We start from the raw sequence: 25,425 nt of genomic DNA on the forward strand, positions 1-25,425 counted from the left end.
ATGTCCTGTCAACTGGCAGAAAGTGGACAGCCAGCACTGTGAAATTGAGGTCATAAGGAAATGTTTTTCGTCGTCAATACAGCGGATGTGTGTCAAGTGTTCTCACATAGCAAAACCCCACTGATCTGAATTAATGTGCACTGACTGTCTGGCGGTCTAATCTTCATGTGTATTCTTGCCCGAGAGCAGTTATGACATGCTCTCGCCAGTGTGTTTATAACAAAAGGCCTGTCTGCATGCCATCTTCTTACTAGCCAATGCACTTCCTCGTCTCTGTCAGCTGGCCTGCACGCATGTATGTGATTGTTCGATCCCCGTGTGGGTTGGGTTACGCCTTGGAAACCTGTTAAACAAGCTGCTTCAGATCAAGCTTGGTTTGTTTCTTTATCTGCAGGGTGCTCTCATTCACTGTTGATGTGGGAGAGGACAACAGGACCGGCCTGTTGAGGACAACTGGACCGGCCTGTTGAGGAGCACTGTTGCTGAACCTTCAGATCACCAAGAATGGAGAAACACTGTCCCCATTTCCTTGATTTCCAAACAAAAAAAACGAGACAGCAAAAGAGGAAGATAGTAAAGGAAGTTGTGTCTGGCGAAAAATGTGAACTTGCACTGTTTGACCGAATCTTAACAAGAGATTGTGTGGTGCATTATAGATCTACCCTTCTGATGACAAAGTCAGCCGCACATCTCTAAAGGAAGGGAGGTGGCTGACACTCCACCTACTAGCCCACCCAGTGACATAATTGTACTCGCACATCAAAGAGGATGAGCACCATAAAACCAACAACAAACTCTCATGTGACACAATGAAACCACAATCAACAGCTCTGAGCTGCAGACAAGATAACAATTACTAGTCGTGACTACTGTTGGGACTTTCTGGGTGTGGCCTGGAGATATAAATAGAGCCATAGGAAACACGTCCCATTCAGATCTGAGGCCAAATTGTTCAAAATCATAACAAGATAATCTACACTATGATTTACTGAGAATAAAACTGCCATAGTGGGACAGAAACCTTGATGTACTGTATGTCATTTGCATGGACCTCCTAGGAGAGTATGTCAACAGATAGATACTTTCTCACAGTCTGATAAATGGCATGAATACCGTGGAAAGGTTTGGCAATGACCAGAGAGACAACCCCAGAGCAAAGCACCAAATCTAGTTCTACTTCCACTATTTATTAATATCTTAAACTTTTGCACACATCATTGTTTAGAGACAGTCTCGGTTGAACAGGGAACTCCTAAGTACACAGAACTGAAAATGAAAATAACATTTCGTTTATATACCAAGCTCCTGGGCTGGCGCAATGTTTTTGCCACGTAACTTACAGGCAGGGTAGAGTTGAACCTGCAGCCTCCTCCATACTGTCAAAGCGTTACGACAAGTGCGTAAAAATAATATTGACGTTACGCACAGGGGAGAGTAACTAACGTTGGTCTATCCTTATGACAAATTAGAAAGCTATAACTAATGTATTAACTGCAAATTAAAAAGCTTAACTCCATCTTTAGCGTTACTAACACTCACTTAACTTACCTGCCAACAAAATTTTCCAACACTGAGCTTTTCCCAGCGCTCTGCCCGCCGACCACGGCGATCTGAGGCAGGTCTAGATTGCAACTCTGTCCGATGGAGCTGAAAGCGTCTTGAAGCTTGTTGATGAGGGGAATCAGGTCTTCCATGCCCCGGTTCCCCATGGCTTCGTTGGCTCAGAGAGAGAGAGCTCCCCCCCTCCAACACCACCTCAACACAACGCAGGCAGACCAGACCAGAGGAGGAGAGGAGAGGCTAACCGATAGCCGCGCTAACAACTTAGCTGGGTTAACGTTAGCTTAGTTAGCAGCAAGGTGCTCTCGGGTTACTCTGTTGGAGTTTCCGCCGCTTCAAACAAAACAGCTCGGGCTTGTTACTCCCTCTTAAAACACTCGAGCTGTCACCGGTAATGCAGCTCACACTAATATCATTTCGTGTTCTCGTACATACATTAACTAAAAAATATACTCAGTCAGTCGAGACGGACGGAAAACTCGCAAAACAAAACTTCCTCTACAAAACCACCATCCGGTCAGAGGAGACGACCGGTGTACGTAAAGGCCCGCCTCTTGAGGAAACCCTGCGATCCTATTGGCCGATTCCACTGCCTCTCCACAGATCCAGGGCTCTGATTGGATAAACAAAAGGCGTGCCTTTCGTTCTGATCAAATTGCTGATCTCTGATTGGTCGAGGCGGGCCGTCAATTTTCATCCCCCCTCGCGTCATATGTTCGCTACAACATGGCTGCCAGCGTAGAGTGTGGAGCAGTTAGAAACACTTCAGAAACCCACATGTCCCTAAAGAAAGCTCTGTCGGCCGCTTCTCCCCTGAGTTTGAGAATCGTTGGTGAATGTTCAGTGACGAAAGCAAGAGCATGTGATCTAATACTGCCTCACTCCGCTGTCAGTACCCCGGTTTTCATGCCAGTCGGGACTCAGGGCACCCTGAAGGGGATCACTGTGGATCAGCTGGAGGGTCTTGGATGTCAGATTTGTCTGGGGAACACATACCACCTGGGCATGAGACCGGTAGGGGACACTAACTTATATCAACCAGTCCATAGTTTTCTTATGATTTAGTTAGGGCTGTACCAATTCGTGGCATTTTCTCACATGCTTTTTCCAATTTCATTCATACAGGGACCTGATTTGATCGAGAAAGCCAATGGTTTACATGGGTTCATGAAGTGGAAGAGAAATCTTTTAACTGTGAGTGTGGCTACAGGTGATGAAAGGAACTGAAGTTGTGTGAGCTGCTGTTGTTTTGTGGTGACCTTATTTTTGTGTTTAATTTTCCTCCTTTTACAGGACAGTGGAGGCTTCCAGATGGTGTCTCTTGTTGAACTCTCAGAGGTCACAGAGGAAGGGGTCAAGTTTAAGTCCCCTTACGATGGCAAAGAGATCCTCCTGACTCCTGAGAAGTCCATCGGCATACAGAACAGCCTGGGTCGGTGTTGAAGGATACAGATTTGGACCTTCCCTTTGGTTTATTTTTTTTTTTAGTGGCTAACAGACGACCTCTCTATGTTTCTCTGTGCTTTTCCAGGATCGGACATTATGATGCAGCTGGATGACGTTGTCAGCAGTACGGTCACAGGACCACGGGTGGAGGAGGCCATGCACAGATCTATTCGCTGGCTGGACCGGTGCATTGGAGCCAATAAACATCCGGACAAACAAAACCTTTTTGCCATCATACAGGGAGGGCTGAATGCAGACCTGCGCAAGGCTTGTCTTGATGGTAAACTACTCTTCAGCAGTGCTTTTCTACTTCTGTTCACCTAGGTTACCTGTATCTGGAGTTACCTGGATGGTTGGATCACATTTGTATAGATCCTAAGCACATATTTGAACACCTTGAAAATCCAGTAATGTAAAATAATTATCTGTAAAGTTTGCATGACTTGTTCTACAATCATTTACTTCCTGATCCAACTAGGAAGTATGCGTGAATCAAACAGGTGGGAGGTTGCCTGCCTGGATAATAACAGTCTTGTTCAAAGGGTCAGGATATGACAGGAAGGGATAGCAAACAGAAAGTTATACACACATTTTGGCTGCGAGACAGGGTTGAACTTGTGTATATCTTCTCTCCTTTCTGCAGAAATGACCCAGCGTGATGTTCCTGGTTTTGCCATCGGTGGCCTGAGTGGAGGAGAGGAGAAGGATGACTTCTGGCGGATGGTCACATTGAGCACTGACCACCTGCCGCGAGAGAAGCCTCGGTACCTGATGGGTGTAGGGTATGTTAACCTTTTATGCAGTAAAACTTAAATCAAGACATGATGCGCTGCTCATCGGCCGTGATGTTAATTGACATAAAAATGTGTGTGATCCTCACATGTTGCAGGTATGCTGTGGATTTGGTGGTGTGCGTCGCTCTGGGATGTGATATGTTTGACTGCGTGTTCCCCACCCGCACTGCTGTAAGCTCCCTTCGTCTCACCGAGCGGGAAAATCGCATTAAAAGTCAGACTGTTGTAATTCCATATCAAGAACTGATTTCAGACGCTTGTGTTTCCTTTACCTCAGAGGTTTGGCTCTGCCTTGGTGCCTTGGGGATCTCTCCAAGTAAAACACAAGCAGTATGCCAAGGACTTCCAGCCTATAGACCCAGACTGCCAGTGTCCAACTTGCAAGAGGTAAGTTAAAAATCTCTCTGTCAGTCTGGAGGTTTTGTCTCATAGGTTGTTCCTGTTTGCGACTTTGCGTCAAAACATTTTTCTCTTGAGAACAAATGCAGGAAATCTTAACACGCTGTAGAAGACCGTAGATATGTTTCAAGACTTCATCAGTGGGAGGGAGATGTAAACAACATGCCCGTCTTCTGTTCCAGACACAGTCGAGCTTACCTGCACGCTCTGTTTAAGAGTGACACCGCGGCCATGCATCACATCACCATCCATAACATTGCTTACCAGGTAAGTGCTGCAGGTCATTGAGCAGAAAAATTCATATGATTCAAGATTATAATAGTCCATATTTGGTAATTTCTGTCAGAAATGTGTGAATAAATTTCATTTTTGCCTATTAGATCATAGTCAGTGGTGGTATTGCACATTATATAAGGAAGGCAGAAGGTTTGATTGCTAAAAACTGAAACATTAAAACAGTTTTGTATTATTTAACATTTAGCTTTTTTCATCGGTTTACTTTACATTTAGTTTATTTATCTGAAAACTACACATCACTGTTTTATTTTCGAGTAGGCTACTATTGGTTTTCTGCAGTTGTGCCACTTACATAAAGTGTTTCATAATCTGACAGGAGCGCAGCAGCAAATGCTGAACTTTTCAAATGTATGTGATGAAATTTTTATCATCGCCTCAGTCACACCAGTTAAATCCTTCAAGACACACCCCACACACTCCAAAATGGCACAAACTTGCTTTGCTGCTCTGGCATTATCAGGACAATGAAGAGTCTCCTCCTGTGACAGATTAGACCCAGAATACCCTGTTCTTGTGAAGAGGCAATAACAGATACTGTCTGTCCATGTTGGGTGGGCCACTCAACCAGTTTGAAACTCCACAACAAGAATTTCACTGCTGTGAAATGTGTACACCACATCTAATGTGTTACCATGTTAACCATTAGCATGTAAACACTTGAGCAATATCCTGTGTTGATGCTGTCTTGACCCGTAGCTGACCCACACACGCTGAAGAGAAAGTGTTTTTCCGCTGAAGATCAGTAATCACATTATTTTTTTTCTTCCACAATTAATCAAACATCTCTGTTTGCAGCTCACCCTGATGCGCTCTGTGAGACAGAGCATTGTGGAGGACCGATTTCCTGAGTTCATACGGACTTTCATGAAGCGAATGTTTCCATCTCGTGAGCAGTACCCCAGCTGGGCTGTGGACGCTTTGGCCTCTGTCAATGTTACACTGGACTAGAAGTATTTTACTCCAAAGATAAATGTCAAACGGTGACTCAAAGATTTTTTATATCTTTTAAATGACCTTTTTTTTTATGGATGATTGTTTTCTACTCTGTGTATCTATGTTTGTACATTGCGTCACCTGTTGTGTTGGTGTTGAGGAGGAGAATGGCTTTTGATATGAGGGGATAAAGTCAGATTGTCCGTTACCACAAGCTTCTTTACTCAGCCTCTGCAAACTGTTGTCAGAGTACACATTATGATAATGTGAGATTGAATTGCGCTGAAATGAGGTTTGAAACACATGAACTATCTCCTCCGATCTGCTCAGACACTTTTTTGTTGTTACCATGGCTACACAGCTAGGCCCACCCACTGGAACCAAATTTTTTTTTTTTTTTTTTTTTTGGCCTCCTGTCAAACGTCTTTGTAGTGTTTTAAAATTTTCTTTTCTTTTTGTGGCTGAGCATCTTCCAGAGATATTTTGTTTTTTCCTAATGCTCATTAATAATAAATCCATCTGTCGGCTGCTGTTTTAACACTGACCACCACTATAGTCGTCACATATCTGTTTGATCAGATGAATGGACCTGGCCTGGCTGCAGGTTGTGTGCCTGTGTCATGATGACCACCAGAGGGCAAAGTAGACAAAACCAGTGACAGTAAAACTGAATGATAATGCACTACAAGTTTCCTAATGGAGCAAACAGCAGTTCAGTTCTCTCAGAGTGGGAATAACACATGATTACAGGTGGATAGATAACATAACCTATATGAAAAACACAATAAATTATTCACATGCTAAATTGTGCGTATAGCTAAACCGCTGTTGACACCTATCTATTGTCTGTTTTTCTTTTTCTTGTCACTCAACAGTCCACTCTGAACTCCTGAGCGAAGGTTTTTGTCAGGAGCTGACAGAGGTGGCGGTTTATCAAGGCTCTTTTGTGTGCGATTAATATTAATCATTGAGAGTTAATTTGAATAACACCTGTTGTCCATGGCTTTGAGTCAACAGCCCTCTCAAGCACCACATTTGAATTTCATTACTGCTTCTGTTGTGACCAGAGGCTGTACAAGATTAAACCTGTGACATGCACTGAGTGGCAGCCAGACTAATATTTACCACAGCAGTGAGTGCACACAATAGAAACTGTGCTTTTGGTGTATAATGAAAGTAGTTTACAAGTGGTTGCAAGCTTGATTAAAAACATTCATAAGGAGAATTATGCCATATGCCATCATAATGGTGAGTCCATGGTGAGCTTTCTGTGCTCTTTTACATTATGAATCCCCTCTCCTGTTCACAGAAACTTCTTTATTTTTTTTGAGTGTGATGATTGCATTGCTTTGATTGTGCTTTTTCCCTCGAGTATCCGCTGCTCCACAGTGTGTTTTGATTATATTTAGCATATGGATGCTCAGTGAGACGACAAAAGCACTCAGTAGCTTGGTTGGCAAGCCGTGTAAAATCACGTTAAGTGTCTGAAAATGAACGCGCACGACCACAGCTTTGTGCTAAATAAATTGGATGTGTTCTCTCTATAGCTCAGCAAGACAATTCCCAGCATGCCACGTGCTGTTTCCTTTAATTGGCTTTTTAAAGAAGAGCTACAGCCATATCTTTTATTTTTATTTTTATAGAAGCCCAGCTGAAATAAGGCAAACTGAGGCGAGAAATAATGAATCTACAGCCTGGAAGCGTCATTGGAGACCCGTGGTGACAGATGCGCGCAGGTTTCCTCAGAAGTGTGATGGACATTTGTGAGGATCACGTGTGTATGGTTGACAATATCATCATTATTCAGGATTACAGTGAACTGCGGGGATGTGTTGTGCATAACGCAGCGCAGATGTTGATGGAGAACGCAAATTTTGGAGTCTAGTTTTTCGGAATTGTTGTGTTATTACTTGTCATTTGTGAAATTAAAAGTCGTCGCAACAGTAAGATAGTGAGTATTCCTCAGCGGTTGGTTAAACATTTGCAGTCAGTGCGTCCATGCGGAGCTCAGCCGGGGAGGATGCTGGTGTTGAGAGAGACCAACCAGTTGCTCTCCAGCTGTCACAGTAAAAGTGGAGCCTCCCCTGTACGCACCGACGGATGAACATCCTCGACCTGTTGCCTCGGCTGGGAGAAAAGTAGAGCTGCACTGAGACGGGTGGAAAAAGAGAGAAGTTGGTTTCTTCTGTTTAGGAGGGAGATCGAAGACGATACCATGAGGTGTATCAATGTGTTCTTTATTAATCTGCGTTTTGAATAGCAGAGGGAAACGGGGAAACGGAGCCGGAATTGGGGTGTCCACCTCCTCAGAGTGGAGGTTCGGGTTTGCCGTGATATCTGTCTCTGCCTGTGGAGTCTGAGCAGGAGGAGGACCATGGTCGAACTGGAGAAGGAGGTGCTCCCGCTGCCCCCTCGGTACCGGTTCCGAGACCTGTTGCTCGGGGACTGGCAGACCGATGACAGGTAAGGATGCAGCTGCTTGCACCGTTTACGCACGGCGCGCCGATTCCTCTGCGCATCTGTGCGCCATGAGAGCAACGTATCATGTTGTCTTAAAAAAAAAGTACTCATTTGTTTTGTGTTTGAATTTTCTCCCTTTCATCTCATGAACTCGCCCGTAGCTAATTATGTGTTAGGGTATCTTACTGTCAGCTGTGCACAAGCTGCAGCAGCTTTAATAATGCACTATTATCACACCATTAGAGAGAGAAGATACCCAAAGAGATCCAAATACTAAATACAAATGCAGGAATATCCATTCAATTTATTTTATATTTAATTTAAAATCCTTTATTGGCATCCTCCAGGGAGGAAATGAGAAGTGACCAGATAGACCTCTAGTAGGCCCCCGTGTTACTCCTCCTGCCATATAATTCCTTAGATTTGCTGTGAACCATCTGCCACCTGGACAAGCAATTTCAAGTGGGTGCTCTCAGTTACTGGCAATTAACCTTTGCTTACACTCCATTTACATGGACTGTAGGTTTTGACGTGCCATGTGATAGGCATTGCTTAATTTGGTCGTTTCATTATGGGCTCTAATGGAAAGCCTTAACCTTCATTTCACAGTGGTGTCTCCCGTTGCTAGGTGGAAATGAGGACCAAAATGCTTGTGGACTTGAGTGGGTGTTTTAGATCAGATAATTGGGGAAACCTGCCACTGAGAGCATGGAAGAAAGGATCAATTCAATTCCAACCAGGATTTTTACATTTACCATACCTGCAATCTGTCAATAATATTATAAATTAAATTATTGTATTATTGAATATATTGAAACCTCCCAATATGCCACTGTTTGTTCATTCATGTGATTAATTGACTGATTGATTTTCTATACTGAATATTTATATTCTACTACTATTTCACCACGTATCTGTATCTCAACCTCTCAAATGATCTGGTTTTACAAAGCTGGAGTCTAAGCAGGCCTCCTGCTCCTCTGGCCCTCTGTAATTTGTCAGCTGATGCCTAAAGACTAATGTTTCAGGACCAGAGTGCAATGTGATCTAAGACAGACGGAGGCACAGCTTTTACCCTGTAGAGGTCCATGAGACTTTTTTTTTATCATCTTGATCCTCTAAAGGAGGTTGAGCAAAGACAAGAATGTGCTACACAGCGGATGACTTCGCTAAAATGAATGCCACAGAGAGAAAACAGGCAGTGGCAGTGGCAGTGTGTTGTATGTGTGTGTGTTGTGTGTGTGTTGCGTTTGGTTTGGCGGCTGCTGAGACAGTTGGAAAGGATCGTGTGTGAGTGTCAGCACCACAGATGTGCTGTAATAATCTCCAAACACATGATGTGGGTGAGTGTTTTCAGGGATATCCTGATGTCAGTCACTTTGACGGCTCTGCAAGGCGTCGAGGTTCCAATTAAACTTGTGTGGGCTGTGTGTGTTACATTTATTTAGTCACTCTGCAGAGCTGTAACATCCTTTGCTTACATGTTTGTTTCATACAGTAGATGCATCCGAGTTAGGAGCAATTGATTCTGGCATATAGTAGAAATTTATGTGCAATTATGTCTCTATCTGTGTGTGTGTGAACATCTGTGTGCTCGCATGCTTTTATATAAATGTCTAGACACTTGCGAGAGAGAGAGAAAGAGCAATTGTCAGAGGGTCAAGATGTTGATGTCAGTGCCCAGGGAATATTAGCTGCAATAAAATGGACTGATTAGAAGGAGAGCAAGAGCAGTGATTGATAGTGACAGAAAGTTTAATTATGCCTGAATCACACAGAGTTTGTCTGCCATGGTCCATTAATCTGGGAGTGCACTTTAAGTAACACCTCCGACCCCCCCTTCCCCCCTTCCCCCCTTCCCCATTCCCCACCAGTGGCCGCAGGTGCACAGATGGCACCGTATGACAGCGTATACCAGCTCAAAAACGCCCTCACACATCAGTATGTCAACATGTGTGCGCATAACTTATCTCCCTGACACGTATGGCTGCACTCTGGGAAAACATATATTACTGAGTCGTATAATCCCACTTCTGTCGCTCGTCGTCTTTCTGGAGGGCCTTCTCTCTGTCCTCCCAGCCTCTCAGCCTGCATCCTCCACAAGTGCATGTGTGTGTGTGTTGGAAGTGCTTTTGTGTGTCCATATGTTGCCCTCTTTTAACCCTCCTCTGCATCTTAGTCCTGATTGAAGTGCCTCCGATACCATGCTTTTCCCCCTTTGAAGAGCTCTCCTGCACCTCAGTGGAATACGTTTTGTGGGAGCCACTGAAAGGCTCTCAGGTGAGGCAATTTTCAGCACAGACTTTTAAAGGCGAGGGGTTGATTTAATAATTTATTTCACGCATACAGATCGCCACTCCTCCTGATTTGCTGCTATCTATAGATCCTCAGTGTCTTTTTCTTTTCTCCCCCCTCCTTTTTTTAACCTCTGGCAGTGTTTTCTGGTTTTAGTAGACCTGTGTCCTGGGGTGTTGTACTGTACTATGTGTGTGGTGGAGTTCCCTTTCCCTCATGAATGTTTTATACTTTAATTTGACACTGCACTCTGTATTGAAACAATATTTGGCTAAAATATGCAAAAGTGCAAATATTAAACCAAGCAAAATTAAAATTTTCTCTGTTTTCTCTGCACCGACTGAAACAAGGTCTCTCTCCCAGACACAATTTGAACGGTTGTCTGCAGTCAGAACAGCCAATTATCATTATCTGTGTGTGTAGCACTCTTAACTTATATCAAGGTTGTAGCTGGTAATTGATCAGTAAGTGAAAGTGTGTCTTGTGTTTGCAGAAATGTGTCAGGGACAGAGAAGTAGGAGCATGTTAATGCCACTGTTGCGAACACACAGACACCATTTATATTTTCTGGCAGTGAGTCAGAGGCTTGTGTTTTCAGGAAATGCCAAATGACTAAACAATTAAATACAGATCTTTTTCAGGCTGATGATAAGGATTTTAGCAGTCAGGGGATTGTGTGTTTTTCACAAAAATGAACTCAATATCAACTCCTGAAATGAATGAATATTATTTTGGTTGATATTAACATTAATCCTTGACTTTGTGCAAATCCTCCCACAGCCGCGTTAAATATAAATAGTTAGCCTGTCTGCAGCACCTTCTCTTGACAAATAAACTTATTTCCTGCATTTTCTGAATACCTAGCAGGGTGATTCTTCTGGCTTATTGAACAGCAGTTACTGAACGACAGAATTGCAGGGCAATCAGAGTCAGTGGCATGTTCATAACAGCCTAGGAACACACAGGATTCCCCGCACAGCTCCACTTGTATGTCAAATTTGTCACAAGTGAAATGAAATACAGCAGAGCCTCCATTGTGCCACAATAGACCAACTCGGCAGGGGTTTTCCTCAGAGTCCAGGATTACCATACAAATGACAGGCTTTTGTCCTTAAAACAATCTCTCATTGGCTGTCGCCTCCACATCTCCTCTCAATCAATCTCTGTCTCAGTCTGCACTGCCACCCGCTCCCTCCACATGTTCCTGCTCATCTTGCCTCCTCTTTGGTTCGTCTAAGCCGTAGTCTAGGTCAATGAAGAGCATGATCCATCAATACTGCCAATACTGCCAATCGTTTTTTTTTTTTTTTGGACTGTACTCCGATTTAGACGTTAGAGTCTTTCAGGGAAACTTTCAAAACTCACTCTCAGTCATACCATTTACAAGACGGTTTAGAAAGCTGATACTAATCTCTGTCAAGAACTGTAGAACCATGGATGTATTACACCTCATGTCTGCAGAGCTGGAGCTGACATAAAGGAAAGTTATTAGCAATACAGATGGCTTGTGTGATGAAAAGAGTCGCTCTGTGAAAAGGTGATTTTATCAGATTTGAAACCGGGTGAGAGAGAACGGTGATGAGGGAGAAGACAGGCCTCATAACTTGTGTCATGACACCCCCTGCTCCTCCAGCCTCATAGCACAGCCCATAATTCAAAGTTATCTAAGTTGAGTTAACTTAAAGACACTCAGTGGCTGATGGGAGTTAATTGGGTGGGGGTGGGGCAAACTCTCTGATAAAAACCAAAGCATAAGGCCTTACGAAGGTCAACTCCTATTAATTAAAAAAAAAAGAAAAAGAAAAGAAAAGCCTTCTAAAGACAACATGCTAATTAATACTGGCAAATGAGGAAAGGTTTCCATTAAAGCTACGTCTGCTTGAGAACAAATGAGAGGCCATGGTGGGAAGATGGAGGGCTCACATCACAGCCTGTGCAAGATCTTTCAGTTGCACATGACGTCTGGTGAACATGAGGCGCTGCTTCTCTGTGTAAAGTACACACAGGACATTACCTGAAGGCGGATTGAGCGACACTTCAGTTTTGTCGCACAGCCAGAGTTTATTAAATCCCATTCTTTGCTCCTTGTACTCCAGCAACCCCTTGCATCCTGTGGCAAGGCGCAGACAACCTAGTGTACAGTATACATATACAGTAAAAAGACATAGAAACAAATTGGATATATATTAACTGTATCTTATTTATTGTTATTGTTATAGCATTACATTAAAAATAGCCCAAGGCTGTAGAGAGAGCAGAGTCAATGCGGGGTGTGTCTCCGGTCATCCCGAATCATTGCAGTTTTATTTTTAGAGATGTCTTTCTGCCCACCAGCTTTAATAAGGCATTTAATTCCCCAACCAGTCTTTGGGTTAGATGAGCACTGTCAATACTTTATGAGCTTTCCTGCTGTGGATACTAACACAGCCATGGGGATGACTAGCATGTGTCTGAGCACTCCTGAGCTCTGGCGGTGTTGGATGTTGCCGGAAGGTCCTTGTGGCATCAGAACAGGAGCAAGGAACTGCTGCTGTGCTGCACTGATGTTGTGTAGTAGAGGGGTGGAGGGGGGGGATCACAAACACAGTTGTCCGCTAATCGCAGCTCCCTATTCCCAAACTAAGTTAGCCTAATACACCACAGGAGTTGGCTTTCCAATCCATGCAAGCCTCAGAGACACCAGAGACAGGCAATAGAGAGGATTCCTCTCATGTTTCACTCTTGTTGCGTTGCACGCATCGCCCTCAGAGCGGTAATTTGAAGACGACTTTGAAACAGATTGATATCTCATGTTGGTTTGATCGAATCTGAAATGTCTGCGCAAATGTGAGGCTAATTTAATCTGACGGGACAGGGAGATACAATGTCATGGGGTGGCTTTAAATGCAGCTGCGCACCAATTCAAAGCCTTATTATGTTTCATGCTATAGGAGGATGAATACAAATGTGTTCTGAAGTTGCCAGTTTCTGTGTATTCAACAGGTGAGAGGAACCTCTGCAGCAACAGTTGTGTTATGTATACAGTCCACATTCAGGTAAACAAGAGGAACTGTGTAAACGTGTCAGCAGATGCTCCCAGGTTGTGAATGATAATGTCAGGGAGGGATGAGGCAAGGCTGATTACGTCAGGGAGCAGAGTGGTGGTGGTGGTGGTGGTGGAGAATAGCTGGAGCTCTTCCACTGATGATATATGGAAAGTTTTAATCCATGGGAACCCAGAGGTTGTTCAGGAAATGGCTCTGAATAAAAAACTACAGGACACGTTTACTTACTGTCATTACAGTGAGGGATGCATTACATATTTCTTGTAAATGATGAGTGTCACTTTGCTTCTGCGGTATGCCTGAGCAGCTCAGGTTGGAGATGTAGTGAATGTAGGAGGCGATAGACAATGGAAGATGAACTAGTACATTAATCGTCCCTGACATGGACCGGTTAGGTTTCCTCCTTTGGTTAGAAAGCGACTCTTAAAAGGTCTCAGTAATTGTTGAGTTGCAATGAAAGCACTTGTTTTACTGGCGTGTCGAAATCAATTTCTGTGTCAGTGATGAGTGCTATTAAAATCACTGGATGTTTTCTTCATTTCATCCCACCGTTCAGTCAGCATGAACCTGTGCACTTACAGTTTTTTAGAAAAGAGAGAAATGCACCAGAAGAAAAGGTTCTTCTTTCTGTAACAGGGAAGATCTATACACACTTTTTCTTTCTTTCTTTCTTCCTTTCTTTCTTTTCCCTACCTCCCATCAACACACACTAATTTGTGCGATGGTTGTGTATCTGGGTCAGGGACAAGCTGTCCTTTCGACTATTGGTTGAATGAGGCAGAGTGCACCTTGCCTCTCTTAAGCTGTAACAGGGGGCCTCATGGTGATGTGCAATTTATTTGCCTCTTGTCGTCCCATTGAATTCCCCCAGCCCTCATTTGTAGTCCCCATATTATTCTACGTCTTTGTCTGCTTTTTTTCCCCGCAGACTTTTCTCTTTTATCTATATCCTCTTTTTTTCACAGAGGATCCCCTGTTTACCCATTCGTCTTGAGCAGTACACTACGCTGAGTAATAAACTTCAGACTGGTTTATGGGTAATTTTCCGTCGAATGGTTCCTCTGAAGCTACACATTTCTTTCATTCGGTGGGGAACGGCTTCTCTAAAAATAACATTTCTACTTGTGCACTCGTGTCCATTCCTTTCTTTTATGGGTTCAACATCTTTCCATTCATCTTTCCTTTTTTCTAATGGGTGCACCTTAAAAGGTTTGAGGAATATGCCAGGTCAGTCGTTCGTCTTTGTTTCCATATTGCAGCAGCTCACATCACTCAGTATAGACCTGCCTGCAGCCTCTAGGTGAATTTACGTCCATATTTACGATTTTCTTTTCTAGATGGATTAACACTTTTATGGATTTCTTTATTGAAGGCATACTTCAGATATGTGTTCGCTTTCCAATAATTAACATGCAAACCTCGATATCATAGATTTTGCTGAGGTTTACCAGGTGGAATGTTTCTCACTGTCACCCTATTTCCTTTATTTTTCCCACTTCACCAGCATGAACACTGTTTCCGAGTTGTGTTTAGAGGTTGTGATGAGCAAGTGTTGTGCTGCTGAGCACACACAGATTTGGTTTTTTCTGTAGTCTCTTCCACTGTGTCATTAGATGGCCAATGCTGTGTCATTATGGAGCACAGGCATGGGTGGAAGCAGCAGGAGAACAAGGTTCATCTCTCCCTCTTTCTATCTCTCTTTCCCTCTCTCCCTCTCCCTCTCAAAGATCCTCCTCCGCATGTCCCTGTCTGTCTGTCCATCTGTCTGTGTCTATTAATTTGTCTGTATTTTTGTCTGCTCTGTCTCTCTCTCCCTCTCCGTGTCTCTCTCTTCTATCAGCCTTTCAACCCTCAGAGTGCAACATGCAAATATGCAAATGCAAATCCTCTCCCCAGGCTTGGGTTTGAAATGTTATGCCATGCCCCCTTACTTCATGTAGTCTAGTTTCCAGCTGCTAAACGTGCTGGCTTTGCTTTATTAAGCCCCTCAGATTATCTTAGTTGCCTGGTTTGAAATAATTAGTTTGACAAACATGTATTTTGAGCGGGGAGAGTGAAATACACCTCTGTGGGGGTTGTTCTCCCATGGTGATGAATGATACACTTACTGTAAATTGTTGTTCCTTATTCCGGTGACATTTACTTAATCTTTTTTCCTTGTGCTTTTGGAGGAGCTCGAGGGCTGTTGGCTTGTGCATGGCTGTAGTCCAGAGGTGCCGTCGTGATGAGCATGTGTGTCTTTTGTTTTGAAATAATGCTCTTTATGAGTTTTTAATGTGTTTTCTCCCCCACCAGATGAAAGATCTCAACTCTCAATCTGTCTTACCGCTCAACTCTCTTTATTGGGCTATATTTCCACTTTACTTTTCACCCTCTGTTGTACACTCAAGTGGAAAAGCTCTTACTTAGAGAAACACATCAAGGACAAAATGACCTCTGAAATTAACCTTTTCCCTTAGGAAGAGGTTATCTTCTCACAGAGCCTGAGGAGGCTTTAAGGACTTTGATGAAGAAAAGAAATCCAGGGACGGCTTGATTTAGGGATGTATGTCACTTTAAGTGTCCTACGGCATCGGGCTAAAAATGCTATCATGGTCGGACGTTAAGGTGCGGTGTCTGATGGATTTGGTTGTAAAACACACATTAGCTTGATGGAAAGCAAACATTTAAGCATGTACCATTTTCACTTTTTTTATGAGATGATAACCTAAAAACCTGCCACAGAGGAGCTCTTCAGAGGAAGTCAACACATAAACTTTGAGACTACTGGATCCAGCAGAGCTGTAAAATCCAACAAAATGCATATTTCTGCTTATATTATCATCATGTTTGGGTGTGCACTTAGAAAAAGGATGGCTCTAGAAGCTTGCAGGAATGGTTGTTTGCTTAGTATTGTAATAAACAGAGTTGTATTTGATTATAATTTTGATAATTCAATTGACATAAGAGTAGTGTGCATGCTATTGAAACAAAAAGAAACTAATGTAATATTTCTACATTACACATCACATCTTCCTTCTTAAAGTCTCTAAAGGCTTATCTCACCTGTTGCAAACTTTTACACATCAGTTAAAGGGATAGTTCAACATTTTGGCAAATTGGCCCATTGCTATAATTGCTTAATTGTAGGTGTAAGCTATTTTTAGTACAGCGGAGCGCAGCAGCAGGCTGCTCAGAGCTACGCTATGGAGGCTAAGGGAATTTCTTGGTTTCCCCCATTAAACTCATCAAATTCAACATCCCAAAACTCCACAGCGCTTTTGTAGACAAGTTGTGAGCTGCACAACCACCACGCTATGAGATAATGACGGAACGATACGAAACGGAGCCGTTTTCGAGGTAAATTCATACAAAACCGCTGATGCGCGTTGCGTTCAGGGACAGTTTTTCAGCAAGCAGTCTCCGTATTTACCCTGTATTTACCTCAAAAACGGCTCCGTTTCGTATCGTTCCGTCATTATCTCATAGCGTGGTGGTTGTGCAGGTCACAACTTGTCTACAAAAGCGCTGTGGAGTTTTGGGATGTTGAATTTGATGAGTTTAATGAGGGAAACCAAGAAATTCCCTTAGCCTCCATAGCGTAGCTCTGAGCAGCCAGCTGCTGCGCTCCGCCGTACTGAAAATAGCTTACACCTACAATTAAAGGTAATGAACCTACTGCTATGACTATAGCGATTATGGCAATGGGCCAATTTGCCAAAATGTTGAACTACCCCTTTAACATTTCTCTGCTTAGCACATCCTATTAATAAATGATATAATGAGACAGCAGGTATTCTGCACCCTGCTTTTTTTTTTCTATGGATGAGTAATAATATACTCTGCAGGAACTGATAAAAAAATGTCACCCCATGCTTATTGCCACTATGGTATTGACTGTGTGATTGCTCTGTGCATGAAAGAACTCATGCAGTCATCTAGTCGATTAGCTCAGTTCGACTCATCACATTCAGAAGGAAGCACACACAATCTTTCTTTACTTTCCCTGCCGTCTATACCAGTAAGTCCTGCAGGGCGACACAATGTCTCCAGCAATTCATACAAAGTCATTTTCTAATCAAAAGGTGCAATTACACACCCATGGGCTTTTTTTCCCCCCAACTCAAGCAAGGGGAGGTGTGTGTGTGTGTGTATCTGCACGTTCTCCTGTTATCTGTCATGTGTGCAAAAGCAAATGCATTATTGTCAGTGGGCTGCTCAGACAGCGAGAGGGGGGCGGGGGCGGGGGCGGGGTCGTCAACAAGTTGGAGCGAGGGCTATCGGCTCCGATGGCTCAATAACACACTTTCTGTAGGCTACTTGTGTTTGTTCACAGCTGCTCATGTGAGAGGGAGGGGGAAAAGACAACGAATCCTGTGTTGCCATAGCAACACTGAGGGAAAGCCCCTCCACCCCCACCCCCTCTGACATATACACCCCCCACCCTACCACCCCCAAATGCTGCTGGGAATATGGTGCGTTTTTTTTTTGGTTTTGGGTTTGCGTGAGTATACGCGTAGAGTCAGTGTGGAACCCTGGGAAGCCCACCGCCTTCCCGCCCCCACACCGCCACCGCCGCCTCTTCCTCTTCCTGCAGACGGGAGAATAGATTGCACAGTTGTTCTGCCTCTCTTTCATCTGTCTGTGCTGTGAGGAGACCACCGGCGAGCCAGGCCTGGGGTTTTTCATCCTCATGCCTGAGTCATCCACTCATTCCCTCCATAGCATGAAAGAAGAGCCACTGAGAGCCCCCACTCCCCACCCCCACCACTACCCCCCCCCCTCTCTCCTGAGGTGGTCAGACAGGAAATACAGTCACCCCTCTGTGTGTCTGGTTATGTGACTCCACGCATGTAAGAGCCGTCTGAAGAGTGTCTCGTTGTCATTTCCATCATGTCCTCTCCTTGTACGCGCTGATGTCAGATTGGCCTGTGAATGGTCTAATAATCCTAATGACCTGGTTGCACCCAGGTGTGTGTTTTAGGCCTGCGTGCATGAGTGTGTGTGTGTGTGTGTGTGTGTGTGTGTGTGTGTGTGCACGTACAGTAGGTGTGTGTGTCCCTCTAACAGGATGGTGCCAGAATGAAAAGGGAGAAAGAGCAGTAATTATGGCCTCCCATGTTCAGCAGAAACATCAGAGGGAAGTAATTTGTTGCTCTATATTTAATCAGTGGAGATAACGAGACTGACTGCAGCTGTCTGGGCCTATGGGCAGGAGGACAAGCAGGAACACCATTTCCTCCAAAACCCATTAGTCTTTAATGTAGCCAGTCACATTGTCTTATTTCCATACTTTCTTAGTGTTCAAATAATCATTATCGCCCCCTTTCTATCTCCAATTTGCTCAATTGTGCACTTTTTCTTCGTCACCTTTATTCTTCTTTGCATTGTCTCCCGCCCCCTTTTGCTTGATTTCTCTCGTCTTTTGTCCTTTGACTTGACTCCATGAAAAAAAAGTATTTTATCTCCTCAATCACCTGCAGCACCTCCTGCAGACTCTCTCTTATCTCCAGCTACTCTCTCACCCTCTTCCTGCCCATCTCTCCATCCCTCTCTCTCTCTCTCCTCCCTCTCTCCGTCTCTCTCTCTCTCTCTCAGGGTGCAGGTAGAGTTCTATGTGAATGAGAACACGTTCAAGGAGCGCCTCAAGCTGTTCTTCATCAAAAACCAAAGATCCAGTGAGTTGCCTCTGTGTTTGGGAATCACGCCTCCTCTGTCTGTGTTTATTCTGGGGTTGATTTCCTCACCTTGCTCTCTGTTTTTCTTCCACACGACTTGCTCTAATTTTTTGATTGAAGAGATCTGTTTCATTTTTATGTGTGTGATGCTGTCACGCTTGCTCTGCGTTTCATCACCGGTTGTTCAACTCGCCCGCTATTCCTCTCTCTGACTGGTTTATATGTCTGTGTAGATGACTTAAAAAGATCTTTGGACTCATTTATTCAAATGTCACACCTTTATTTTCCTCTACACAACTAAAGTAATTAAAATATTTATTCATGAAACCTTTACTCACAGTGGAGCGACAGATATATGTCAGTTTTATTTAGCACTTAATTAGTTTAATATTAATTAATTATAGCCTTCAACCTTTTTTTTACAAGCAGCTAATCATTGCTTGAATAACACACTGTAATATTAATATTACTTGAGGTGTAAAGGATGCAAGATTAACTTTGAGCAGATAAGGATAAAACCTTACATTTTCTGCTGTGTTAAGCACCAACCATTGTCAGTGAAGCATGACTGCAGAAAGCTTCATCAAAGAGAAGTGAATTGGTGGTGTTTTGGAGAGCAGTCTCTCTTTTTGCTAGTGGTGACAAATGGCTTATACGAGCTGTTGGTTCCCCAGAGCTCTTCTGTGTTTTTATCATTTGTGTCGTGACTTCTAATACATCTTTGCTGTGACTTATAGGCGCATTATACCACTTCTAAGAACTCCACAGAGATCTATTCAGTGTCACAACTTTGAGCATTTGAAAGAGCTATAAAAATGGTTTAAATTTTTAATAAAAACGTGATTTCCAAATAAGTTCTTTTTCATACATTTTTAATGACTGACAGTCTTTGTCTTCGCGATTGCAGGTCTGCGGGTGCGAATGTTCAACTTTTCTCTGAAAGTGCTGAGCTGCCTCCTCTACATCGTCAGAGTCCTACTGGACAACCCGCAAGAGGGACGACAGGACTGGTGAGAGGAAGGGTGATAAAAGGGGGCTTAATGAGGTGAAACAAAGTCTGTGCAAGTGTGGAGCCCTGATAGCAGGGACTAGTGCACCGGGTCAATAGATGAGATAACAGCGTGTGTGTGTATAGACTCTAGTAGCCTATCCCGTAAAAGGATTGGATGTGAGATTATGGCCGGAGAAGAGAGGGAGGTGGAGATCACAATCAGGAAAAGTGAACTGATATTTGGACCGAGCAAAGGCTCAGTCCCAGAAGTTTGATAAGAAGCTTTTTTGTTGTTGCTGTTTAGCCATTTTTTTTGTTTGTGGGTTTTTTTTTCTCCCAACGCAGTGTGAGCGGAGTGAACTGCACAAAGCAAAACACCTCATCCCGCCCCTGGAGTGAGTTTGACTGGTAAGTATGTGAGTCTCTAATGAGGAGTGATGGCTCTGGCCTGCAGACAGGGACCACGGAGCCGAGCCGCACACCCTGGAGGACTGCCATGTCCAACGCCGGCCCACCGGTCGGAAATGTTGTATAAGGCAATCAATGCGACTTCACTTAACTGATGCAATTCACAATGTTGATATCGAGTATTACAGATCCACATTCATTTGTCACAATCCGACCGTATGGATTAGCTGTCAGCATAATATGTATGTAGTGCCTGTGCAGCCTAATCAACAGTGATCTAGTGGAGATAAAGCATGTAATATACCGCAACAGAGAGAGAGAGAGAAGGAGAGAAACCAGGAAGTGGTACGAGGACTTTGGGCTACGCCATGTCTCCTGCTCGGGGACCTATTGATCTAATTGGTGGCTGGTGACACTGGCTAAGCTCTGGCTCCAAATGAATAAGGAGCCTGACAGAGTGAGCTCAGGAAGGGGACGCACCGCCTCCTGCTCCAGGCAGCAGACTTGTAGGAGCAAATCAGAGCGCAGGCAGGCAAGCAGCCAAGCAGCCATGATAAGCCCCAGGGTGTCTTCTAGAAAAAAAAAACTGGTCTTTCTCTCACAATAAGGCTGTAAATTTCCATTTGACTGTGTGAATATTACTTTTCTCCTCCAATATGGGGGTGCTGGCAGCTGTGCACTCCACTGATGTACAATTGTAAACAGCATAATTAAATTTAATGCAATGTCGGGACTAGTGTTCATGATCCCTGTTGAGAATGTTATTGCTTTGGGCAGAACAGGATTAAAAATATATACATATCTTGTCCATTTAATTTTTGTCTTTCTTTGCCACATTTGCCCTCATCTTCTCTCCGTTACTGTCCTTTTCTTCCGCTCTGCAGGAAGCTGATCATCTGGGTGGATAGGCCGCTGCCGCTGTGGGCACTGCAGGTCAGACAGATCAGTACACTCCCGTGCAAACAAGGCCTTGATGTGTTTACACACATTTCTGCATACATGAGTGCACACACACACACACACACACACACACACAGGCATAAAATCTGTCTGCGTTCCTTTTTATTCGTTTATGGCCAATTAATTCATGCTGCATCATCGTAAGACTCAAATACATGAAGTCAGACCATTATACTTGACATGTATTCACACTTACAAGTACGATACACACACACACACACACACACAACACAACACACACACACACATATTTATGTACACAATCAGACACCAGGCTGTCTGTTGCTTCACTTAAACCTGTTCCCTCTGAAGCTCAATCATCAGCACGCCTACTGATTCCTCCCACGCTCTCCTCTTCCATCTCTGCGACTCCTAATTTCTCTCTCTCTCTCTCTCTCTCTCTGGCTATGTTGTCTGCTCTCTGCTCTCTCTCTTTTCTCTCTATCTCTATATTTTCTGTCACTCTCCCATTCCCACTCTCTCCCCCTCTCTCTCTTTTTTTGTGCAGGTGCTTGTGGCTTTCATCAGCTTTTCAGAAACTATGTTGCTCGTGTATCTGAGCTACAAGGTGAGTTACTCGTGGCCCCTCAGTGGTCAGTCGGATGCCTTTTGTGACGTCCACGTGTGTGGGTTTGTGAGTGTGTGTGTGTGTGTGTGTGTGTGGTATATGCCTGAGGGGTGGAGAGGAGGACAGGGTGTCTTTGTCCACTTTGCACTCGTCTGCGTGTGTCGTCTCCATTAAACTCAAGTTGTCCTCCCTCCCCTGGCGCTGCAGCTCTGACTCTTGCATTTGGGAAGCACCTCTCTCTGTGGCCCTTCAGCCTTCCTCAGCAGCACCGTCCTGTTATCGACACATCAGACAGACTTTAGGGGAGGCCCCCGTGTTGCTGCAGTGGGGGACCGATCCATCAACGGGTTGCCCTGCCTTTGATGTACTTGACACTATAAGCCTATGAAGGGGTCTCTCTGCAGATTACTGTGGAGGCTAGAGGCCTTAGCATTTAGAGCTGACTGATTCCTGTGGACATACCCCGTGCCTCTCCACCTACACTAGTCAGATTCAGGTCAGCCATATGCAGGCGGCAGAGACATAAAAACAGCCACGGCTGACATCTTAATTGAATGGCAAAGCTTAGTGGAAACTGAGAAATGCTGCCTCTTCTCTCAAAGGGCACAAGGGAGTTATATAAGCTTCATGCATCCACCTCGATCTATTCTATGGCGCAAAACGCTGATCAATTCCTCCTTCCGTCTTGTTTCTGCAACCGGGGCGAGCTGTTATGTGGTAATCCCCCTAAGGTCGCCATGACAATAGAGTTCCCTGACCCCTGTCTGTGGTTTATGTTTCCAGGGCAACGTTTGGGAGCAGGTATTACGTGTCCCCTTCATTCTGGAGATGATCAGCGCCGTTCCCTTCATGATCACTGTGAGTGGAAGGATACGCGTTACCGAGCACCGACAGCACAGGGAGTCTCTCAGGCTCACATTTCTGTGTTTTCTCTCTTTTTTTTTTTTTTTTCTTTTGGCTGTCAAACACCACATTCCCACCCCCACCCCCTTCCTGGAGGTGCACTTCACACATTTAACACCCGCCACAGTAATACAGACACATGCTCACACATTTCTGTTTTGTTTCTGAGTGACAGTATCTACAGTGTATAAAAAATAAATAATGAAAATAAATACAAGTGATGAGACAGACCAGCTGACAGAAGCTTCCTCCCTTTCACAGGTGATCCTGCCTTCCTTTAGAAACCTCTTCATCCCCGTATTCCTCAACTGCTGGCTGGCCAAACACGCTTTGGAGAACATGATAGTGAGTGAAGCACTGACATCTGTGTTATGTTGTTTTGTTGGTAAGCTGTTGCCCCATTTCAGCTCAACAGATTTATCTTAAACACTCAAAAGTAAATCAGTCGATAAATATTCAAACAGCAACTTTGGTAATCAAGCTTTTCCACACATCTGTTCCATCATGTTAACTACATTTTGCTCTCTAGCTCTTTATATTCCATCGCTTGGTCACGTTCATCTCATTTTCAGTGCATTTTAAAAAAAACGCTCATTCACATTTTATCCTGAATGCAGCACTTGGGTTGTTGTGATTTCTGCACATTCTCTCGTTTCTCTTTGTCTGTCTGTTTGCAGAATGATCTCCACAGGGCAATCCAGCGGACGCACTCAGCCATGTTTAACCAGGTGGTGATACTCATCAGCACGCTGGTCTGTCTCATGTTTACGTGGTGGGTATATCCTCGCTGCTGACACTGAGCTGAGAAGGGAGGGAGCAGGGAGAGGGAAGAGGGGAAAGGGGAAGCAATAGCCTGATCCATGCAGGAAAAAAAGGAAGAAATAGGAGAATGGGAAAAGAAAGACAGCAGAAAGGTAATTGGTACCTGTGAGAGTGAGATAGTGCTCTGAAATGACAACTGGCGATTGCTTCGGTGCAGCGGAGGATGTGTCAGCTTGTGGTATATCTGGTGCGAAAGCCCGAGCTAATCCTGAAGATCCTACACACAGCGTGAATTAAGCTCTCTGACCGTCTCAGGGTTGACATTTGCCTGTTGACTCATCTATCCCTTAAAGATCACGATAATACGCACAGCTTGCGCTTGCACACTTAGATATACAAACAGGCTAAACCGTGTCCCACCAAGGCGCTCGGGCATGCATCCACCATCGCACGTACCAAAGTCACACACGTTTGCACAGGCGTGAAAGGCAGATCTCTGTGTGTAATTGCTCCCACAAGGCGCTCTCACACTTTTTCCAACATGTGGAGTCTATTTCTCAGTGGTTCTTTTCCTTTCTCTCCCTCGTCTTTCCCACCCTTCCTGCCCGAATACCTTACAGCATCTGCGGAATCCAACACCTCGAAAGAGCGGGAAACAACCTGACCCTGTTTGACTCGCTCTACTTCTGCGTGGTCACCTTCTCCACGGTGGGTTTCGGAGACGTCACCCCTCAGATCTGGCCCTCCCAGCTCCTGGTGGTCATCATGATCTTTGTGGCACTCATTGTGCTCCCCATCCAGGTAAGAAACAATGGCAGCAAGGTTTATACCCAGTAGTCGAGTTGAGGGGGGATGAGGGGGGATGGCATCCCCCCTGAAATAAAAACGATCAAAATCATCCCCCCTGAAAAAATGCCATCCCCCCTCTCCATCCCTCCCATTTTTACATTAAATGTTGGACATATAACTTGTAATTATAGGCTGTCAAATCAATTTTAACACGGCAATTTTTAAAAAATCTATTGATAGTTGATTTCATTAAAAAACATTTGCACAAATCAAGCCTATCCACTTTTCCATGTTGACAAAAGTATTAAAATGATAATTCAAGGGATATTTAGGCTATAATAGATAAAAATGTGCGATTAATTTGCGATTAATTGTGAGTTAACTATGACATTCATGAGATTAATCGGGATTCAATATTTTAATAGATTGACAGCCCTCATTATTTCATCATTCGAGAGTAGGCCTACGCACGTTGAATAAAAGAAATAATAAAATCTGAGGGCACAAATAAAAAAATTCAAATACACTTGGCTTGATTTGATTTGAGAGGATTAAGAAGTCTTATTTTCAGTGTTTTGTTTTGTTATCGAAGTTGACCATCCCCCCTGAATTTTTTTTACAACTCGACTACTGTTTATACCTACTTGCGGATGCGTACGCCGCCACCTAACCCAAGACCGAGTCAAGGCCAAGACCAGAGTATACCAAGACCCAGACTTTGAGATGGTCAAGACCAAGACAAACCAATGTGAGACCATTTTGAAGACCAATACTGGTTCAGTTCCAGTAGTCATCATGTGGCTTGATATTTACATTATTCCTCAGCTGAAAAGAAAAGATAATTTTATATAAAATCTATACCATATTTAATTGAAACAAAGTTTAGATTGAACAGAATAGCACAGCACAGAACCCGCTGCTGTCTCCCACTTTTAACACTGTTGCAACCAAGCTTTCCAGATGGTTACACAAGCAGATACTTTTGTAGAACAATTTTAATTATCTTAAAGTTATTGAATGACATTACATAAACCAAGGAGAACGAGTGACAGAGAGAAACATCAGCGTCCAACTCGACTGAGACAAAAATGTAGTCAATTCCGAGACAAGACCAAGACCTTGAAAATGTCGTCTCCAGACCAGTAACACTATGAATCAA

At 43.9% G+C, this 25,425-nt stretch overlaps 3 protein-coding genes across 13 annotated transcripts in view; 2 read left to right on the top strand and 1 right to left on the bottom strand.

The window, feature by feature from the left end:
* dnm2a (dynamin 2a) overlaps positions 1-2,085 on the bottom strand; it is a 28,807-nt gene extending 26,722 nt beyond the window's left edge. For all 9 annotated transcript variants that reach the window (XM_085784025.1, XM_085784021.1, XM_085784024.1 and 6 more), the window contains exon 1: positions 1,549-2,085. In XM_085784025.1, coding sequence (XP_085640151.1) covers positions 1,549-1,709 — 161 coding nt within the window. In that variant the 5' untranslated portion in view covers positions 1,710-2,085. The remainder of the gene's footprint in view (positions 1-1,548) is intronic.
* A 180-nt stretch (positions 2,086-2,265) lies between these two features.
* Positions 2,266-5,968, top strand: qtrt1 (queuine tRNA-ribosyltransferase 1). Its single transcript, XM_085784027.1, has 9 exons — positions 2,266-2,574; positions 2,686-2,754; positions 2,854-2,992; positions 3,092-3,286; positions 3,650-3,788; positions 3,896-3,971; positions 4,078-4,187; positions 4,382-4,466; positions 5,292-5,968. Exons 1-9 carry the CDS (start codon positions 2,287-2,289, stop codon positions 5,442-5,444), a joined length of 1,254 nt encoding a protein of 417 aa, XP_085640153.1. The 5' UTR covers positions 2,266-2,286; the 3' UTR covers positions 5,445-5,968.
* Positions 5,969-7,492: 1,524 nt separating this feature from the next.
* Positions 7,493-25,425, top strand: part of kcnt2b (potassium sodium-activated channel subfamily T member 2b) — a 40,933-nt gene continuing 23,000 nt past the window's right edge. For 2 of the 3 annotated variants that reach the window (XM_085784014.1, XM_085784015.1), the window contains exons 1-10: positions 7,493-7,892; positions 18,806-18,885; positions 19,793-19,895; positions 20,222-20,284; positions 21,169-21,217; positions 21,753-21,812; positions 22,596-22,670; positions 22,977-23,060; positions 23,393-23,487; positions 24,098-24,278. In XM_085784014.1, the coding sequence (XP_085640140.1) occupies positions 7,804-7,892; positions 18,806-18,885; positions 19,793-19,895; positions 20,222-20,284; positions 21,169-21,217; positions 21,753-21,812; positions 22,596-22,670; positions 22,977-23,060; positions 23,393-23,487; positions 24,098-24,278 (879 nt within the window). In that variant the 5' untranslated portion in view covers positions 7,493-7,803. The remainder of the gene's footprint in view (positions 7,893-18,805; positions 18,886-19,792; positions 19,896-20,221; positions 20,285-21,168; positions 21,218-21,752; positions 21,813-22,595; positions 22,671-22,976; positions 23,061-23,392; positions 23,488-24,097; positions 24,279-25,425) is intronic. The other variant, XM_085784016.1, reaches the window with a different exon arrangement.

The sequence above is a fragment of the Trachurus japonicus genome, chromosome 8, assembly GCF_045865225.1.
Source record: "Trachurus japonicus isolate A0001 chromosome 8, Traja_1.0".
In the NCBI taxonomy this organism is placed as follows: Eukaryota; Metazoa; Chordata; class Actinopteri; order Carangiformes; family Carangidae; genus Trachurus; species Trachurus japonicus.

What these genes read in the sequence shown, in the direction of transcription:
- qtrt1 (XM_085784027.1), top strand. Translation starts at nt 2,287, where the DNA reads ATGGCTGCCAGCGTAGAGTGTGGAGCAGTTAGAAACACTTCAGAAACC. An exon ending in GCGCAAGGCTTGTCTTGATG is followed by an intron (nt 3,287 to 3,649) that starts GTAAACTACTCT and finishes TCCTTTCTGCAG; the next exon opens with AAATGACCCAGCGTGATGTT. An exon ending in TGTTCCCCACCCGCACTGCT is followed by an intron (nt 3,972 to 4,077) that starts GTAAGCTCCCTT and finishes CCTTTACCTCAG; the next exon opens with AGGTTTGGCTCTGCCTTGGT.